Source organism: Staurois parvus, unplaced genomic scaffold (genome assembly GCF_062004578.1).
Source record: "Staurois parvus isolate SC_StPar_1 unplaced genomic scaffold, SC_StPar_1.0 ptg000132l, whole genome shotgun sequence".
Classification (NCBI taxonomy): domain Eukaryota; kingdom Metazoa; phylum Chordata; class Amphibia; order Anura; family Ranidae; genus Staurois; species Staurois parvus.
This window is the reverse complement of record NW_028317928.1, coordinates 3,062,234-3,080,481: the sequence shown is the minus strand read 5'-3', so window position 1 is coordinate 3,080,481 and position 18,248 is coordinate 3,062,234. Positions and strand designations below refer to the sequence as shown.

At 50.0% G+C, this 18,248-nt stretch overlaps 1 protein-coding gene across 1 annotated transcript in view; it reads right to left on the bottom strand.

The window, feature by feature from the left end:
• LOC149466167 (uncharacterized) overlaps positions 1-18,248 on the bottom strand; it is a 69,971-nt gene that overhangs the window by 45,005 nt on the left and 6,718 nt on the right. Inside the window, exons 5-6 of the mRNA XM_089672709.1 lie at positions 5,523-5,621; positions 3,020-4,094 (exon numbers count right to left, since the gene is read on the bottom strand). Coding sequence (XP_089528835.1) covers positions 3,020-4,094; positions 5,523-5,621 — 1,174 coding nt within the window. The remainder of the gene's footprint in view (positions 1-3,019; positions 4,095-5,522; positions 5,622-18,248) is intronic.

Genomic DNA, 18,248 nt, shown 5'->3' with positions numbered 1-18,248 from the left:
ATTGTTTGGTCAGAGACATTCACACCAGTGGCCTGCTGGAGGTCATTTTGTAGGGCTCTGGCAGTGTTCATCCTATTCCTCCTTGAACAAAGGAGCACATACCGGTCCTGCTGATGGGTTAAGGACCTTCTACAGCCCTGTCCAGCCCTCCTAGAGTAACTGCCTGTCTCCTGGAATCTCCTCCATGCTCTTGAGACTGTGCTTGGAGACACAGCAAACCTTCTGGCAATGGCACGTATTAATGTGCCATCCTGGAGGAGTTGGTCTGCCTGTGCAACCTCTGTAGGGTCCAGGTATGGCCTCATGCTACCAGTAGTGACACTGACCCTAGCCAAAAGCAAAACTAGTAAAAAACAGTCAGAAAAGATGAGTAGGGAAAAAAATGGTAGTGGTCTCCACCTGTAAAACCATTTATGTTTTGAGGGTCGTCTCATTGTTGCCCATCTAGTGCACCCGTTGTTAATTTAATGAACACCAAAGCAGCTGAAACTGATTAACAACCCCCTCTGCTACTTACCTGACCAGATCAATATCCTAGGAGTTTAACTGACTTAATGCTATAAAAAAAAAAAAAGTGTTCCTTTCATTTATTTGAGCAGTGTATATATACTGTAATATAAACTACTGCTGTGCCTTCTTAATAAAACAATCAAAATATAATGCAATCCTATGACCAATATAAAACACCACTTAAATAAATAATAAAGTGAATTAATAATAGTTAAAATCAATGTCCTCTTTTGCTCCTGGTGATAAAAAAAAAAAGTTCATATAAAAAAGTACAATACTTCATTTTTACCCATAGTGTTCTTATTAATGCCTTTTAGTGATCCCTACCACAGTTCACCGTATGCGCTCATCTCTAACCGTGGATCTGCTAAATTTCAGGTCAGAAACACTTTCCCTCTCCTGGGGCTGTTGCTGATTCCTTTCCCTTAAAGCCTCCCCTGGAGAACTTTACTTCTTTTCCACTTTGAAAATGAAGTGTCACCACACATAAACAGGTGTATGGCCCTTTAAATTTCCTCCTGTAGTAAACTCATAGAAAAGGGGTTCCTTGTGGTGTAGAATGCCTCTATATTCTTTTACTGAATAAAACTGCACTTACATCAGCATTTAAAACACTGTTATGTATGTGAAACAGCAGGGCTGCGACTCCCGCATCACTTTATGGCTGTCAATCACTCAGCTCACCGCAGGGTGAATTCTAGGAATTTAGCATCTTTATAAAAAAGCACATGCATCCTATGAGTTAAGTTTAATGAGGTGCATGCCACCTCCTGGACTTATCTATTATTTATATTCCACAGGTTTATGGCTTTCCTGCTCTACATTTTGGGCTATGAAAGGAGAGAAGCACACAGCAGCAATGCCTGCTTCTCACCTCTGCTGCCCATTCACAGAAGCCTTTGTATTTCATCAATAAGCTCACATAATACAGTCTTCTGTGATTGGGTAGGGGAAAGGGAGGGGCGGGCATAGCAGCTGCATCGACTCTGCACTTGAAGGCGTTGAGACCAGAGTGTCCGAAATCAAAGCTCAGAAAGCGCTTTATTTATGACTGGTCTCCCGACACCTCTTCCCTTTCTTGGTCGCAGGTACCCCAATGCTATCACATAAACTGAAGATCGGTGACGGCCTGCCTACATCCCTGGAGCATCAAAGAGCATTAAAGTTCAGAGGGTTCACTGCAAGGATACCTTTTCCCAGAGTTGTCCTTTTTTGATTGGGTTCCTTTGGAAAAAAAAAGGTCTATATCATTTTTTTTTTCTTTATTTTGTCTAGAAATCTGAAAAAAAAAAAAACAAAAAAACAAAAAAAAAAAACAAGAAAACAAAACAAAAAACAAATAAAAGTCAGAAATCAAACAAACCACATCATTTTAATTTTAAATAAGTGTTCATTTTATTAAAATGAAAAACAAAATCCCCTAGCTGACCAGAGACAGAAGGGAGTTAAACATGGTGATTACAAGCTGTTAAAAAAAAAAAAAAAAAAAGGGCCCGTTTACTGTCGTTCAAAATTTAAGGGGACCGGACTGTGACCAGCATGAATAGAAAATGTTTTGGTGTCAGTGGGAGTAAACAATGCCCTATCTTGGGTATTAGAGGGAGGAATAGTGACCTATCATCAGGGGCATATTTACCACAAGGCAAACAAGGCATTTGCCTAGGGCAGCATTTTTTTTAGGGGGCAGTACTGCCCCCTGGAAGAAAAAAAACATTTGTAGCACGGGGACCAGATGGGATCCGAGAGAGGCTGCAGGCTGCTTGATGGTGTATGCAGTCAATTTGTCGTTCCCGGGGATGTTCAGAGCTGTGAAGGTGAGTGTCTCTGTCGACATGGGTGTCAGTGGAAGGCTCCCTTGGGTGGGGGCATGGGTGTTGGTGATCACTGTCAGGCTCTCTCAGAAGGGAGGGTCCGGTGTCAGGCTCACTCCCAGCAGGGTGAAGGGGGGGGGTCTGGTCGGTGTAAGGCTCTCTTCTCTGAGGGGAAAGGAGGGGGGCATCCAATTTTTGTGTTGCCTGGGGCAGCACAAAATCTAAATACACCACTGCTCATCATTAGTATAAGTAAGAGGAATAGTGCCCCATTAATGGTGTCAATGAAAAAAAAAAAAATAGTGCCCCATCATTGGTATCAGTGGGAGGAACAGTGCCCCGTCAGTGATGGCAGTGGGAGGAACAGTGCCCCGTCAGTGATGGCAGTGGGAGGAACAGTGCCCCGTCAGTGATGGCAGTGGGAGGAACAGTGCCCCATCATTGGTGTCAGTGAGAGGAGTAGTGCCTCATTGTTGGTGTCAGTGACAGGAACTACGCCCCACTGTTGCTGACAGTGGAAGGAATAATACCCCAAGGGCTGGATGAAAGCAAGCAAAGAGCCACAGTTTGGAGACCACTGTCCTAGGTTTTCAACTGGTGAATCCAAAGAAACTGAGTTTTTCAGAGAAGCAGTCAACAAGAAATACCAGCAAAGTTACTTTTCAAGTTAGAGGACCTTGCTTGAGCAAAAAATTTACTTGACAGTGATCGGAACTTCTTTTTTCTGATGGGAACTGAGATGGGATGTGAGGGAGGCTCTCTTTGCAAATGCTTTCCCACATTCAGAACATGGATAGGGCTTCTCCCCCGTGTGGACTCTCTTGTGCAAAGCCAGAGTCGATTTACGGGTAAAACCTTTCCCGCATTCCAAACAGGAATATGGCTTCTCTGCCGTGTGAGATTCCTGGTGTGAAACCAGATCTTCTTCTCGGGTGAACCCTTTGCCGCATTCAGAACATGAAAACGGCTTATCGCCTGTGTGTGTCTTGAAGTGATGATATATCAGATACGATTTTTTGGTAAAACATTTTCTACATTCCGAACACGAATATGGTTTGTCGCCAAAGTGAGTCCTCTGGTGGGCGGTAAGATTTCCTCTCTTGTTAAAACATTTCCCGCATTCGGGACAGGAATATGGCTTCACCCCCGTGTGAGTCCTGTGGTGCTTCAAAAGATTCGACCTTTGAGAAAAACATCGGCCGCATTCCGAACAGGAAAACGGCTTCTCCCCTGTGTGAGTTTGCTGGTGAGAAATTAAATGTCCTTTCTGAGAAAAACATTTTCCACATTCGGAACAGGAAAACGGCTTCTCTCCATTGTGAGTCCTCTCGTGGTAAGCAAGACATGTTTTACTGGTGAAACACTTTCCACATTCTGTGCAAAAGTACGGGGGTTTGTCCGCCGACTGAGTCTTTGGATGCTCTAGAAGATTTTCTGTGGTGAGACATTTCCCCCACTCAGGACATGAATACGTCTTCTGGGTTGGAAGAGCCCCCTGGCACAAGGAGAGTTGGGATTCCTCAGCAAGATGTTCACCAGAATCAGAACACGGGAGCCTTTCACCTTCTCCTCTATGATCTGAAGGAAGGGAGACAGGTGAGTGATCAGAGGAACACCCCCCATGTGATGGCAAGTATGAACTCCGAGGTACTGGATGGAGTTTGGAGGGAAGAGGGATATCATCAGAAGAATTGGATGTGATCTCATCATCTTCAGTTTCATCAAGTGTGACATGGGGACACTTCTCTAAATTAGCCGTGCCACATTGTCCATCTGGAGCAAATAAAGAGTAGAGGTTTAAAAATGTTTAACCTGTTCTTGACCACACTATAGCCAAAAGACGGCTACAGCGTGGTCACCCAGTTCTGGGAGGGCGTCTATAGACATCCTCGCCTCCCTTGTGCCCCCTGGGGTGCTCATCCAGCGTGCTCTGTGACTGCTGTGTCCATCGGACACAGCTGATCACACTATAAATAGACCTGCTAGTTATCGGCAGTGCTTTCCTCGCAACTGTCTCAGTGTGAGGAGAGGAGAGCTAGTAACCGGCGATCGTGACAGGGGATGTTTACACTGATAATCAGGGCACTGATCATCAGTGCCCTGATTATAAGTGCAGCCCAATCAGTGCTGCCTGTCAGCACTCATCAGTGCCCTGATTATAAGTGCCGGCTAATCAGTGACCATCAGTGCAGCCCTATCAGTGCCCTGATTATAAGTGCAGCCCAATCAGTGACCATCAGTGCAGCCTCTCAGTGCCTCCTCATCAGCACTGCCTATCGTGCAGGCTCATCAGTGCAGCCTATCAGTGTTAATCAGTGCAGCCTCATCAGCACACAGCAGTGAAAGAGAAAAATTATTTATTTGCTAAATGTTATAACAGAGCTAAGAAAACTTTTTTTTTCCCAAATGTTCGGTCTTTTTTCATTTGTTTAGCTTAAAAAAAAAATTAAATGAATAAAAAAACCCCAGTAGTGATCAAATACCACCAAAAAAAAAAAAAAAATTCATGTGTACAGTGTTGTATGACTGTGCAATTGTCATTCAAATTGCGACAGCACTGAAAGCTGAAAATTGGCCTGGGCCCGGTATTGAAGTGGTTGAAAAGGGTCTTCAGTACCCCACCCAAAAAAAAGAAAGCAAATACTGTAGCTGCTGACATTTAGTAAAGGGACACTTACCTGTGCAGGGATTCAGCACTGTCCTCACGGAGGCCAGTTCCTAACTGGTCTTCAGGTCCCCGGTGCCACCATGCTAACTGTGGCAAGCTGGCTGTGACTCCAGATGGCTTCACAACTGGCTCCTTACTGTGCATGATGAGCCACACTGTGCCCTGTGGGTGGTCTCGCAACCTCCTGGGACCTGTGGCATGTCCCAAGAAGTTGCAGGCAGGGAGGGAGGCAAACTTACTTGGTGATCCAGGCAGAAGTGGGAGAGGCAAAACCAGGTGCCCGCTCAAAAAAAAAAAAAAAAAAAAAACACACACCACAACAAAAGAGTGCAATGAGGCGGAAAAGCAGAACTTCCCTCTAGGAGTGAAGTTCCACTTTAAATAAGTCAGGCCTATTAACAGCCAAAACACTTTTGATGTCCAAACTTGGGTCCTAAACCGCTTTGAAATCTTTCTGTTTTACACAATTTGCACATCTGAACTGCATGTACTATATTTGTGAATTTTCTGAATATTTAACATATATTTATCACCTGTGATAGCTTCTATAGCGGTTTCCTCCTTTTTGATCTTAATATGTTCCTCCTCCTCAAGCTTGACGCTTTCCTGATTACCTCGGACGTCTTCATGGTCTGGGAATAAAGATACCGGGGAGAATTAAAGAGTGGCACAGGCAAAAATCCTGCACCACATTTCCCCACTTAACATCTGTACCCTCCCTTCCTCGGAGATGAATGAAGCCAGGGCCGAAAGGATTGTTACTTCCTCTTCCGGTCTGATGTAAACAAGCCATTACCGGCTTTGTAAAGCATCTGATCGAACCAAGCTCAGTTTGACCAGATGCTTTTTAAGGACAGAGGAGAGCTCTTGGGTCTAATAGACCCCAGTAAAGAGGTGCTCCTCTGGGAGAATCTGGGATGGAATAGAAAAAGACCTGGGGGTCCTTGTAGACCAAATTGAGTGCAAGCTACTCATTAGAAGGTGTTCCTCTCGGGTAAATTGGGAATGGAAAAAGATCTGGGGGTCCTTGTAGACCAATGAGTGCAAGCTACTCATTAGGAGGTGTTCCTCTGGGAGAATTGAGGATGGAATGGAAAAAGATCTGGAGGTCCTTGTAGACCAATTTGAGTGCAAGCTACTCTATAGGAGGTGTTCCTCTGGGAGAATTGGGATTGGAAAAAGATCTGGGGGTCTCAGTAAAGAGGACCTGCTACAACTCATGATAATACAATGGATGTTGTTTATCCTTTCTGACAGCAATAGTTACTTAAAAAAAAAAAAAAAAAATATATATATATATATATATATATATATATCATTCAAAAAAAAAAATCTTAAGTATCCCTGTCCCCCTCGTCCTCATGCACAAAGGCGAATGCATACATAGGTCCCAAGCGCATACGTAAATCGTAATCACACCACACATGCGAATGTCAGAGTGAGAGCAATAATTCTAGCCCTAGACCTCCTCTGTATCTCTAAACTGATAACCTGTAAAGGCTTTCAAATCGTTGCCTATGGAGATTTTTTAGGCACCGCAGTTTGTCACCATTCCTCAAGTGTGGACAATTTTAAAGCATGACATAGTACGTATTTATATATTTTAACAAGAATTGAGTATTATATTTGCGTTTATGTGTCCTAAAATTCATTTACCACTTAAGGACCGCCCTACAGCAGATATACTGCTACAGGACGGCACCTGTGTGCAGAATCATGTATATATACACATGTCATTTTGCATCTCCAGGTAGGGGGCGCACGCAAGCCAAGCCACCATTCGTGGCTGCGGATGTCAGTTGCCGGGTCCCGGACGGTAATTATCTGCTGGCGCCCAGTGTTACCAGCGATCATGGACGGGGAGGAAATTGTTTTGTTTACAAAAAAAAAGAAAAAAATCTTGCTCCCTGTCAGCTCGAGCACACTGCACAGCCCAGCCATCCCGATCAGTGTGCTTAACAGTGAAGCACCCCCCCCCCTAGTGAAACACTCAGAACACAGTTAACCCATTGATCGCCGCTCACATTAACGCCTTCCTGCCCAGTGCCATTAGTACAGTGTCAGTGCTTTTTTTTTTGCGTTGATCACTGTATTGGTGTCACTGGCGTGTCAGTGACACCAAGTTAGTTCCCCCCCAGTGTCAGAATGTCCCGCTAAAAGTCGCTGTTTGCCACCATTACTAGTAGAAAAAAAAAATCTCAGTATCTATACCGCCATTTGTAAACGCTTCAACTTTCATGTAAACCAATTAATTTACACGTATTGGATTTTTTTTTAGCAAAGACACGGAGCAGAATACATTTTGGCCTAAATTTATGACTAGAGATGAGCGAAGAAATGAAAAATTCGATTCGACTGATTCGGCGAATTCGTGGACAATATTCGATTCGAGTCGAATAAATTCGCTGTGAATTTAACTTAAAAAAGGGTGTTTCTAGGCTTCAGAGAGACTTAATATTAGTGCAGAACACTGTACCTTTAATTTAAATGCCCTTGGAGTCTGCTGGGGAAGAGAAATAATACTGTCTGTCAGTATGACATGCAGATGAGTGCCGTCGATCTTAGAATCACTGCACACTTCACTCCTTTGGCCAGTCACGGGGCCAAAACCAGTGTTTGGAGCCACAGTGTGGCGGTGGAGGCAGCAGCAATGGGAGGCCATACAGCAACCTATGACAAAATGGAAACCAGCAGGAGCGTGAGGAGACCTGAAAGTGGCACATGGCAGAGTGGGAGCAATGGGAGGCGGTACAGGGACCCAGGTCACACTGTGGGCCCAGCAGCAGCGTGACCAGGCGGTACGGGGGCCCATGGCCGATATGGGGCTTGGTGGCACCTATGGAAGGCCTGTAATCTGCCAGCAACCTATGACAAAATGGACAACCGCAGGAGTGTGAGGAGATTTCAAAGTGGCACATGGCAGAGTGGAAGCAATGGGAGGCCGTACAGGGACCCAGGTCACACTGTGGGACCAGCATCAGCGTGAACAGGCGGTACGGGGGCCCATGGCCGATTTGACCTCATTCATCCCATAGTCCTGCCGACTCACGAATAGCGTGGCCTCCTCAAAGGGCCTGAGCAAGCGCAGGTGTCACACATGAGCTGACAATGGCTGACATCTAAGTTACACAGGGAGTACCTTTATCCGCTTTTAACATCAGGAAATCTGTGATGGCCTTTAGCTGTTCGTAAAGGCGGTCTAACATATGTAGGGTTGAATTACACCTTGTTGCAACGTCACAGCATGAGGAGTCGGTACGGGGGCCCATGGCAGATTACATGTCTGGCAGCAGCAATGGGAGGCCCGTAATCTGCCAGCACCCTATGTCAAAAAATTTAACACACCAGCAGTGTGAAGAGACCTGAAAGTGGCACATGGCAGCAGAGTGTGGCGATGGAGACAGCAGCAATGGGAGGCCGTACAGGGACCCATGAGAGACTCTGGACTTGGCAGCAGCATGAGGAGGCGGTATATAGGGGCCCATGGCAGATTAGGGGCCTGGCAGCAGCTATGTGAGGCCCGTAATCTGCCTGCACCCTATGTCAAAAAATTTAACACACCAGCAGTGTGAAGAGACCTGAAAGTGGCACATGGCAGCAGAGTGTGGCGATGGAGACAGCAGCAATGGGAGGCCGTACAGGGACCCATGACAGACTCTAGACTTGGCAGCAGCATGAGGAGGCGGTATATAGGGGCCCATGGCAGATTAGGGGCCTGGCAGCAGCTATGTGAGGCCCGTAATCTGCCTGCACCCTATGTCAAAAAATTTAACACACCAGCAGTGTGAAGAGACCTGAAAGTGGCACATGGCAGCAGAGTGTGGCGATGGAGACAGCAGCAATGGGAGGCCGTACAGGGACCCATGACAGACTCTAGACTTGGCAGCAGCATGAGGAGGCGGTATATAGGGGCCCATGGCAGATTAGGGGCCTGGCAGCAGCTATGTGAGGCCCGTAATCTGCCTGCACCCTATGTCAAAAAATTAAACACACCAGCAGTGTGAAGAGACCTGAAAGTGGCACATGGCAGCAGAGTGTGGCGATGGAGACAGCAGCAATGGGAGGCCGTACAGGGACCCATGACAGACTCTAGACTTGGCAGCAGCATGAGGAGGCGGTATATAGGGGCCCATGGCAGATTAGGGGCCTGGCAGCAGCTATGTGAGGCCCGTAATCTGCCTGCACCCTATGTCAAAAAATTAAACACACCAGCAGTGTGAAGAGACCTGAAAGTGGCACATGGCAGAGTGTGGCGATGGAGACAGCAGCAATGGGAGGCCGTACAGGGACCCATGACAGACTCTAGACTTGGCAGCAGCATGAGGAGGCGGTATATAGGGGCCCATGGCAGATTAGGGGCCTGGCAGCAGCTATGTGAGGCCCGTAATCTGCCTGCACCCTATGTCAAAAAATTTAACACACCAGCAGTGTGAAGAGACCTGAAAGTGGCACATGGCAGCAGAGTGTGGCGATGGAGACAGCAGCAATGGGAGGCCGTACAGGGACCCATGACAGACTCTAGACTTGGCAGCAGCATGAGGAGGCGGTATATAGGGGCCCATGGCAGATTAGGGGCCTGGCAGCAGCTATGTGAGGCCCGTAATCTGCCTGCACCCTATGTCAAAAAATTTAACACACCAGCAGTGTGAAGAGACCTGAAAGTGGCACATGGCAGCAGAGTGTGGCGATGGAGACAGCAGCAATGGGAGGCCGTACAGGGACCCATGAGAGACTCTAGACTTGGCAGCAGCATGAGGAGGCGGTATATAGGGGCCCATGGCAGATTAGGGGCCTGGCAGCAGCTATGTGAGGCCCGTAATCTGCCTGCACCCTATGTCAAAAAATTTAACACACCAGCAGTGTGAAGAGACCTGAAAGTGGCACATGGCAGCAGAGTGTGGCGATGGAGACAGCAGCAATGGGAGGCCGTACAGGGACCCATGACAGACTCTAGACTTGGCAGCAGCATGAGGAGGCGGTATATAGGGGCCCATGGCAGATTAGGGGCCTGGCAGCAGCTATGTGAGGCCCGTAATCTGCCTGCACCCTATGTCAAAAAATTTAACACACCAGCAGTGTGAAGAGACCTGAAAGTGGCACATGGCAGCAGAGTGTGGCGATGGAGACAGCAGCAATGGGAGGCCGTACAGGGACCCATGACAGACTCTAGACTTGGCAGCAGCATGAGGAGGCGGTATATAGGGGCCCATGGCAGATTAGGGGCCTGGCAGCAGCTATGTGAGGCCCGTAATCTGCCTGCACCCTATGTCAAAAAATTAAACACACCAGCAGTGTGAAGAGACCTGAAAGTGGCACATGGCAGAGTGTGGCGATGGAGACAGCAGCAATGGGAGGCCGTACAGGGACCCATGACAGACTCTAGACTTGGCAGCAGCATGAGGAGGCGGTATATAGGGGCCCATGGCAGATTAGGGGCCTGGCAGCAGCTATGTGAGGCCCGTAATCTGCCTGCACCCTATGTCAAAAAATTTAACACACCAGCAGTGTGAAGAGACCTGAAAGTGGCACATGGCAGCAGAGTGTGGCGATGGAGACAGCAGCAATGGGAGGCCGTACAGGGACCCATGACAGACTCTAGACTTGGCAGCAGCATGAGGAGGCGGTATATAGGGGCCCATGGCAGATTAGGGGCCTGGCAGCAGCTATGTGAGGCCCGTAATCTGCCTGCACCCTATGTCAAAAAATTTAACACACCAGCAGTGTGAAGAGACCTGAAAGTGGCACATGGCAGAGTGTGGCGATGGAGACAGCAGCAATGGGAGGCCGTACAGGGACCCATGACAGACTCTAGACTTGGCAGCAGCATGAGGAGGCGGTATATAGGGGCCCATGGCAGATTAGGGGCCTGGCAGCAGCTATGTGAGGCCCGTAATCTGCCTGCACCCTATGTCAAAAAATTTAACACACCAGCAGTGTGAAGAGACCTGAAAGTGGCACATGGCAGCAGAGTGTGGCGATGGAGACAGCAGCAATGGGAGGCCGTACAGGGACCCATGACAGACTCTAGACTTGGCAGCAGCATGAGGAGGCGGTATATAGGGGCCCATGGCAGATTAGGGGCCTGGCAGCAGCTATGTGAGGCCCGTAATCTGCCTGCACCCTATGTCAAAAAATTTAACACACCAGCAGTGTGAAGAGACCTGAAAGTGGCACATGGCAGCAGAGTGTGGCGATGGAGACAGCAGCAATGGGAGGCCGTACAGGGACCCATGACAGACTCTAGACTTGGCAGCAGCATGAGGAGGCGGTATATAGGGGCCCATGGCAGATTAGGGGCCTGGCAGCAGCTATGTGAGGCCCGTAATCTGCCTGCACCCTATGTCAAAAAATTTAACACACCAGCAGTGTGAAGAGACCTGAAAGTGGCACATGGCAGCAGAGTGTGGCGATGGAGACAGCAGCAATGGGAGGCCGTACAGGGACCCATGACAGACTCTAGACTTGGCAGCAGCATGAGGAGGCGGTATATAGGGGCCCATGGCAGATTAGGGGCCTGGCAGCAGCTATGTGAGGCCCGTAATCTGCCTGCACCCTATGTCAAAAAATTTAACACACCAGCAGTGTGAAGAGACCTGAAAGTGGCACATGGCAGCAGAGTGTGGCGATGGAGACAGCAGCAATGGGAGGCCGTACAGGGACCCATGACAGACTCTAGACTTGGCAGCAGCATGAGGAGGCGGTATATAGGGGCCCATGGCAGATTAGGGGCCTGGCAGCAGCTATGTGAGGCCCGTAATCTGCCTGCACCCTATGTCAAAAAATTAAACACACCAGCAGTGTGAAGAGACCTGAAAGTGGCACATGGCAGAGTGTGGCGATGGAGACAGCAGCAATGGGAGGCCGTACAGGGACCCATGACAGACTCTAGACTTGGCAGCAGCATGAGGAGGCGGTATATAGGGGCCCATGGCAGATTAGGGGCCTGGCAGCAGCTATGTGAGGCCCGTAATCTGCCTGCACCCTATGTCAAAAAATTTAACACACCAGCAGTGTGAAGAGACCTGAAAGTGGCACATGGCAGAGTGTGGCGATGGAGACAGCAGCAATGGGAGGCCGTACAGGGACCCATGACAGACTCTAGACTTGGCAGCAGCATGAGGAGGCGGTATATAGGGGCCCATGGCAGATTAGGGGCCTGGCAGCAGCTATGTGAGGCCCGTAATCTGCCTGCACCCTATGTCAAAAAATTTAACACACCAGCAGTGTGAAGAGACCTGAAAGTGGCACATGGCAGCAGAGTGTGGCGATGGAGACAGCAGCAATGGGAGGCCGTACAGGGACCCATGACAGACTCTAGACTTGGCAGCAGCATGAGGAGGCGGTATATAGGGGCCCATGGCAGATTAGGGGCCTGGCAGCAGCTATGTGAGGCCCGTAATCTGCCTGCACCCTATGTCAAAAAATTTAACACACCAGCAGTGTGAAGAGACCTGAAAGTGGCACATGGCAGCAGAGTGTGGCGATGGAGACAGCAGCAATGGGAGGCCGTACAGGGACCCATGACAGACTCTAGACTTGGCAGCAGCATGAGGAGGCGGTATATAGGGGCCCATGGCAGATTAGGGGCCTGGCAGCAGCTATGTGAGGCCCGTAATCTGCCTGCACCCTATGTCAAAAAATTAAACACACCAGCAGTGTGAAGAGACCTGAAAGTGGCACATGGCAGAGTGTGGCGATGGAGACAGCAGCAATGGGAGGCCGTACAGGGACCCATGACAGACTCTAGACTTGGCAGCAGCATGAGGAGGCGGTATATAGGGGCCCATGGCAGATTAGGGGCCTGGCAGCAGCTATGTGAGGCCCGTAATCTGCCTGCACCCTATGTCAAAAAATTTAACACACCAGCAGTGTGAAGAGACCTGAAAGTGGCACATGGCAGCAGAGTGTGGCGATGGAGACAACAGCAATGGGAGGCCGTACAGGGACCCATGACAGACTCTAGACTTGGCAGCAGCATGAGGAGGCGGTATATAGGGGCCCATGGCAGATTAGGGGCCTGGCAGCAGCTATGTGAGGCCCGTAATCTGCCTGCACCCTATGTCAAAAAATTAAACACACCAGCAGTGTGAAGAGACCTGAAAGTGGCACATGGCAGAGTGTGGCGATGGAGACAGCAGCAATGGGAGGCCGTACAGGGACCCATGACAGACTCTAGACTTGGCAGCAGCATGAGGAGGCGGTATATAGGGGCCCATGGCAGATTAGGGGCCTGGCAGCAGCTATGTGAGGCCCGTAATCTGCCTGCACCCTATGTCAAAAAATTTAACACACCAGCAGTGTGAAGAGACCTGAAAGTGGCACATGGCAGCAGAGTGTGGCGATGGAGACAGCAGCAATGGGAGGCCGTACAGGGACCCATGACAGACTCTAGACTTGGCAGCAGCATGAGGAGGCGGTATATAGGGGCCCATGGCAGATTAGGGGCCTGGCAGCAGCTATGTGAGGCCCGTAATCTGCCTGCACCCTATGTCAAAAAATTTAACACACCAGCAGTGTGAAGAGACCTGAAAGTGGCACATGGCAGCAGAGTGTGGCGATGGAGACAGCAGCAATGGGAGGCCGTACAGGGACCCATGACAGACTCTAGACTTGGCAGCAGCATGAGGAGGCGGTATATAGGGGCCCATGGCAGATTAGGGGCCTGGCAGCAGCTATGTGAGGCCCGTAATCTGCCTGCACCCTATGTCAAAAAATTTAACACACCAGCAGTGTGAAGAGACCTGAAAGTGGCACATGGCAGCAGAGTGTGGCGATGGAGACAGCAGCAATGGGAGGCCGTACAGGGACCCATGACAGACTCTAGACTTGGCAGCAGCATGAGGAGGCGGTATATAGGGGCCCATGGCAGATTAGGGGCCTGGCAGCAGCTATAGGAGGCCCGTAATCTGCCAGCACCCTATGTCAAAAAATTAAACACACCAGCAGTGTGAGGAGACCTGAAAGTGGCACATGTTTGAGGCATGATTCATGGCGGATTTAGTCAGTTGTGTCAGGAACTGGTGGTTTGAAATCCAGACTAATCCACGCCTGATTCATTTTCACAAACGTGAGTCTCTCCACACTTTGGGTGGACAGTCGTGTCCTCCGCGGAGTTACAATACCTCCTGCCGCACTAAACACGCGCTCCGATGCCACGCTACTGGCCGGGCATGACAGCCTTTCAAGGGCAAATTCAGCTAGTTGGGGCCAAAGGTCAAGTTTCGTTGCCCAGTAGTCAAGGGGATTGTCTACCTCGGTTGGCAGGGTGCTGTCCAAGTAGGCCCAAGCCTGTTGTTTGAGCTCCTGCTCCAGGTCCACCTGATGCTGCTGCTGCTGCTGGTTAGTAGTTTCCTCACTGCGCTGGTGAAGAAAGCTACTCATCATCGACTGCAGACTGAGGCAGCCACTGCTGGTGGAGCTGCCACTGCTCCTACCACCCCACCCCTCCCCTGCTGCCATGCCAGCGGAACGCGAGCGCACAGGGCCCACAGTGTCTGAGGATGGACGTTGGCGCACAAAGGCAGAGACCAACTGACTACATAGGTGGTTTTTATAGTACGTAATTTTGGCCTCCCTCTCAGCAGGTGTGAAAAAGGCCACCATTTTGGACCGGTAGCGAGGGTCCAACAAGGTGGACAGCCAAAAGTCATCCCTCTGTCTGATGGTTATTATTCGGCTGTCGCTACGCAAGCAACCGAGCATGCTATGGGCCATTTGTGCCAAGGAATGCGAGGGACTCCCTGCCTCCATCTCCACAGCATACTGCCACGGTGCGTCTGGGTCCTCTGTCTCCTCCTCCTCCTCCTCTACCAGATGCTCCTGCTCCTCCACTCCTGTCCGCTGAGTGGAAAAACCACCCATTTCACTCAATAATTCCTGAGCACAAATGTCCTCCTCTACCTCCTCCTCTTCTTCCTGTCCTGCCCCCACAGGGGTCATGTGGCGTTGAGATCTGTGCGCCACGTCTACCGCACCCTGACCAGCCATTGTTAACAGCATTTGTTCCAGGACGTGCAACAGAGGAATGACGTCGTTCATCCCATAGTCCTGCCGACTCACGAATAGCGTGGCCTCCTCAAAGGGCCTGAGCAAGCGGCAGGTGTCACGCATGAGCTGCCAATGGCTGACATCTAAGTTACACAGGGGAGTACCTTTATCCGCTTGTAACATCAGGAAATCGGTGATGGCCTTTCGCTGCTCGTAAAGGCGGTCTAACATGTGTAGGGTTGAATTCCACCTTGTTGCAACGTCGCAGATCAGGCGATGCTGTGGAATTCCGTTCTGCCGCTGCAGCTCAATGAGGGTGTTCTTTGCGGTGTAGGAATGGCTGAAATGCATGCACAGTTTACGTGACATTTTAAGGATGTCTTGCAGTGGGATGGTGGATTTTAGGAACCGCTTGACAACCAGATTGAACACGTGAGCCATGCATGGCGCATGGCACAACCTTCCTTGACGCAGAGCAGACACCATGTTCTTTCCGTTGTCAGTCAACATGGTTCCGATTTTTAGTTTGCGCGGAGACAGCCATCTGTCGATTTCTCTGTTCATTACACTCAGCAGTTCCTCCCCTGTGTGACTACGTTCGCCAAGGCATACCAGGTGCAGCACAGCGTGACACCGTTGCGCCCTGCACATGTGATATGCCGGTCGGGTAATGGGACTTGGCACGGGGGTGGCGGCTGAGGACACGGCGGAAAAAGAGGTGGTAGAGGCGGACATGCTTGCTGGACCAAGGACGTGCAAACGTGGAGGCAAAAGCGTCGTGACCTGTCCAAGTTGCTGGTGCGGCTGTGCCTGCACCACGTTCACCCAGTGGGCCGTAAATGACATGTACTGTCCCTGACCGTAGTTACAGCTCCACACGTCGGCGCTGCCGTGCACTTTGGCAGAGACCGACATGCTCAAAGACTGGCCCACCATCTCTTCTACATGTGAATGCAGGGCTGGCACTGCCTTTTGGGCAAAGAAATGACGGCTTGGCACTCTCCACCGCGGCGCGGCACAAGCCATCATTTCTCGGAAAGGTGCTGAGTCCACCAGTTGGAAAGGGAGGGACTGCAGCACCAGCAACTTGGACAGGAGGACGTTCAGCTTTTGCACCGTCGGGTGCGTGCTCGCAAACTGTTGTCTCTTGGATACGGATTCCAAGAAAGACTGTTGACGGAATCCGAGAAGAGGAGTAGCAGGAGAAGGAGCATCTGAACGAGCGGAAGATGCCAATGAGCGACAACTCCCCTCAGCAGAGGTGTTGGAGCCTTGACTGGCTGATAGAGGGCGATTGACGACGTCGGGTGACGGAGCAAGTAACGGAGCGGGTGATGGAGCGGGGGCTGGGGCAGGCAGAACCGCCGTATGTTTATCACGGTTTTCCCAGGCCACCGAATGGTGACGCTGCATATGCTGACGCAACGCTGTAGTCCCAACATGGGCCCCCTGGCCACGCTTGCATTTATGGCCACATAGTCGACATACGGCTACGTTTACTTCCTCGGGCGGCTTGAGGAAAAATTGCCACACCACCGAGTAGGAAACTTTGCCCCCGCTACTCTTCACTGGCTGACTGCTACTTCCTCCGTGCGCACCGGCACCACTACTGGCCGTGGTGGTAGGCTGCAGTGGAGCTGGTGCTCTACTCCGTGGACGTTTGGCTCCACTGACACTGATGCGACCCTGCTGCTGTCTCCTGGGCAACCCACCGACTGTTTTGCTCGCTGCCAAGCTGCCACCCTCTTCTCCTGATGATGCGGAAGAAATTGCCTGATGACGACGAGGCTGCCAAGTGCGATCAACCTCCTCATCATCAAGTAGGGTCTCCGCCTCACTACTAGCCCCCTCGGCTGCGTCTGGGTCAGGAGACAGACCTGTCTCTAGACCGGCTACCGAGCCACTCTCCTCGCCAGTACTTGTTCGCTTGGCTGCTGAAAAGGCCGATGTCTCCCCCCGTTCCTGACCGCCCTCTGTTAGCTCTTCCTCACTGTACAGTGGGGCTGAGCCCACAGCATGCGATACTTCGCTTGGTGAGGGAACAGCAAAGGACAGGGGCAGGTAGAGGACACGTGATTTCAGTGGGCTTGGTCCCGGGCCATGCCAACTAACGGTTGTGTCTGACGTACCCACCGACCGTTGGCTGTAGGTGTCAGAGGTGACCTGGGAAGAGGAAGACGACCGAGCCAACCAATCAATGACGGCAGGGTTGTCGGTGGAGACACGACCGCTGGATGACACCGGGAGCACTGGCCTCTGGCTGCGAATACTGCTGCCTCGACCCCTTCCTCTGCTGCCACGTCTGCTCGCTCCTAAAACATTGCCTCCTCTGCCACTCCTCTGCATGTTGTCTGACATACTATTTAATTCAACGATTAGGTGTCCCTGAGTAACAATTCTCTGGCACTCAGTAACAATTCTGTCTGTCCCTGAGTATGAATTCTGTGGCCCTGAGTAACAATTCTGTGTCTGTGCGAGTAACAATTCTGTGTCTGTGCGAGTAACAATTCTGTGTCTGTGCAAGTAACAATTTTGTGTCTGTGCAAGTAACAATTCTCTGGCACTCAGTAACAATTCTGTCTGTCCCTGAGTAACAATTCTCTGGCACTCAGTAACAATTCTGTCTGTCCCTGAGTAACAATTCTCTGGCACTCAGTAACAATTCTGTCTGTCCCTGAGTATGAATTCTGTGGCCCTGAGTAACAATTCTGTGTCTGTGCGAGTAACAATTCTGTGTCTGTGCAAGTAACAATTTTGTGTCTGTGCAAGTAACAATTCTCTGGCACTCAGTAACAATTCTGTCTGTCCCTGAGTAACAATTCTCTGGCACTCAGTAACAATTCTGTCTGTCCCTGAGTATGAATTCTGTGGCCCTGAGTAACAATTCTGTGTCTGTGCGAGTAACAATTCTGTGTCTGTGCGAGTAACAATTTTGTGTCTGTGCGAGTAACAATTCTCTGGCACTCAGTAACAATTCTGTCTGTCCCCGAGTAACAATTCTCTGGCACTCAGTAACAATTCTGTCTGTCCCTGAGTAACAATTCTCTGGCACTCAGTAACAATTCTGTCTGTCCCTGAGTAACAATTCTCTGGCACTCAGTAACAATTCTGTGTCTGTGCGAGTAACAATTCTGTGTCTGTGTAAGTAACAATTTTGTGTCTGTGCGAGTAACAATTCTCTGGCACTCAGTAACAATTCTGTCTGTCCCTGAGTAACAATTCTCTGGCACTCAGTAACAATTCTGTCTGTCCCTGAGTATGAATTCTGTGGC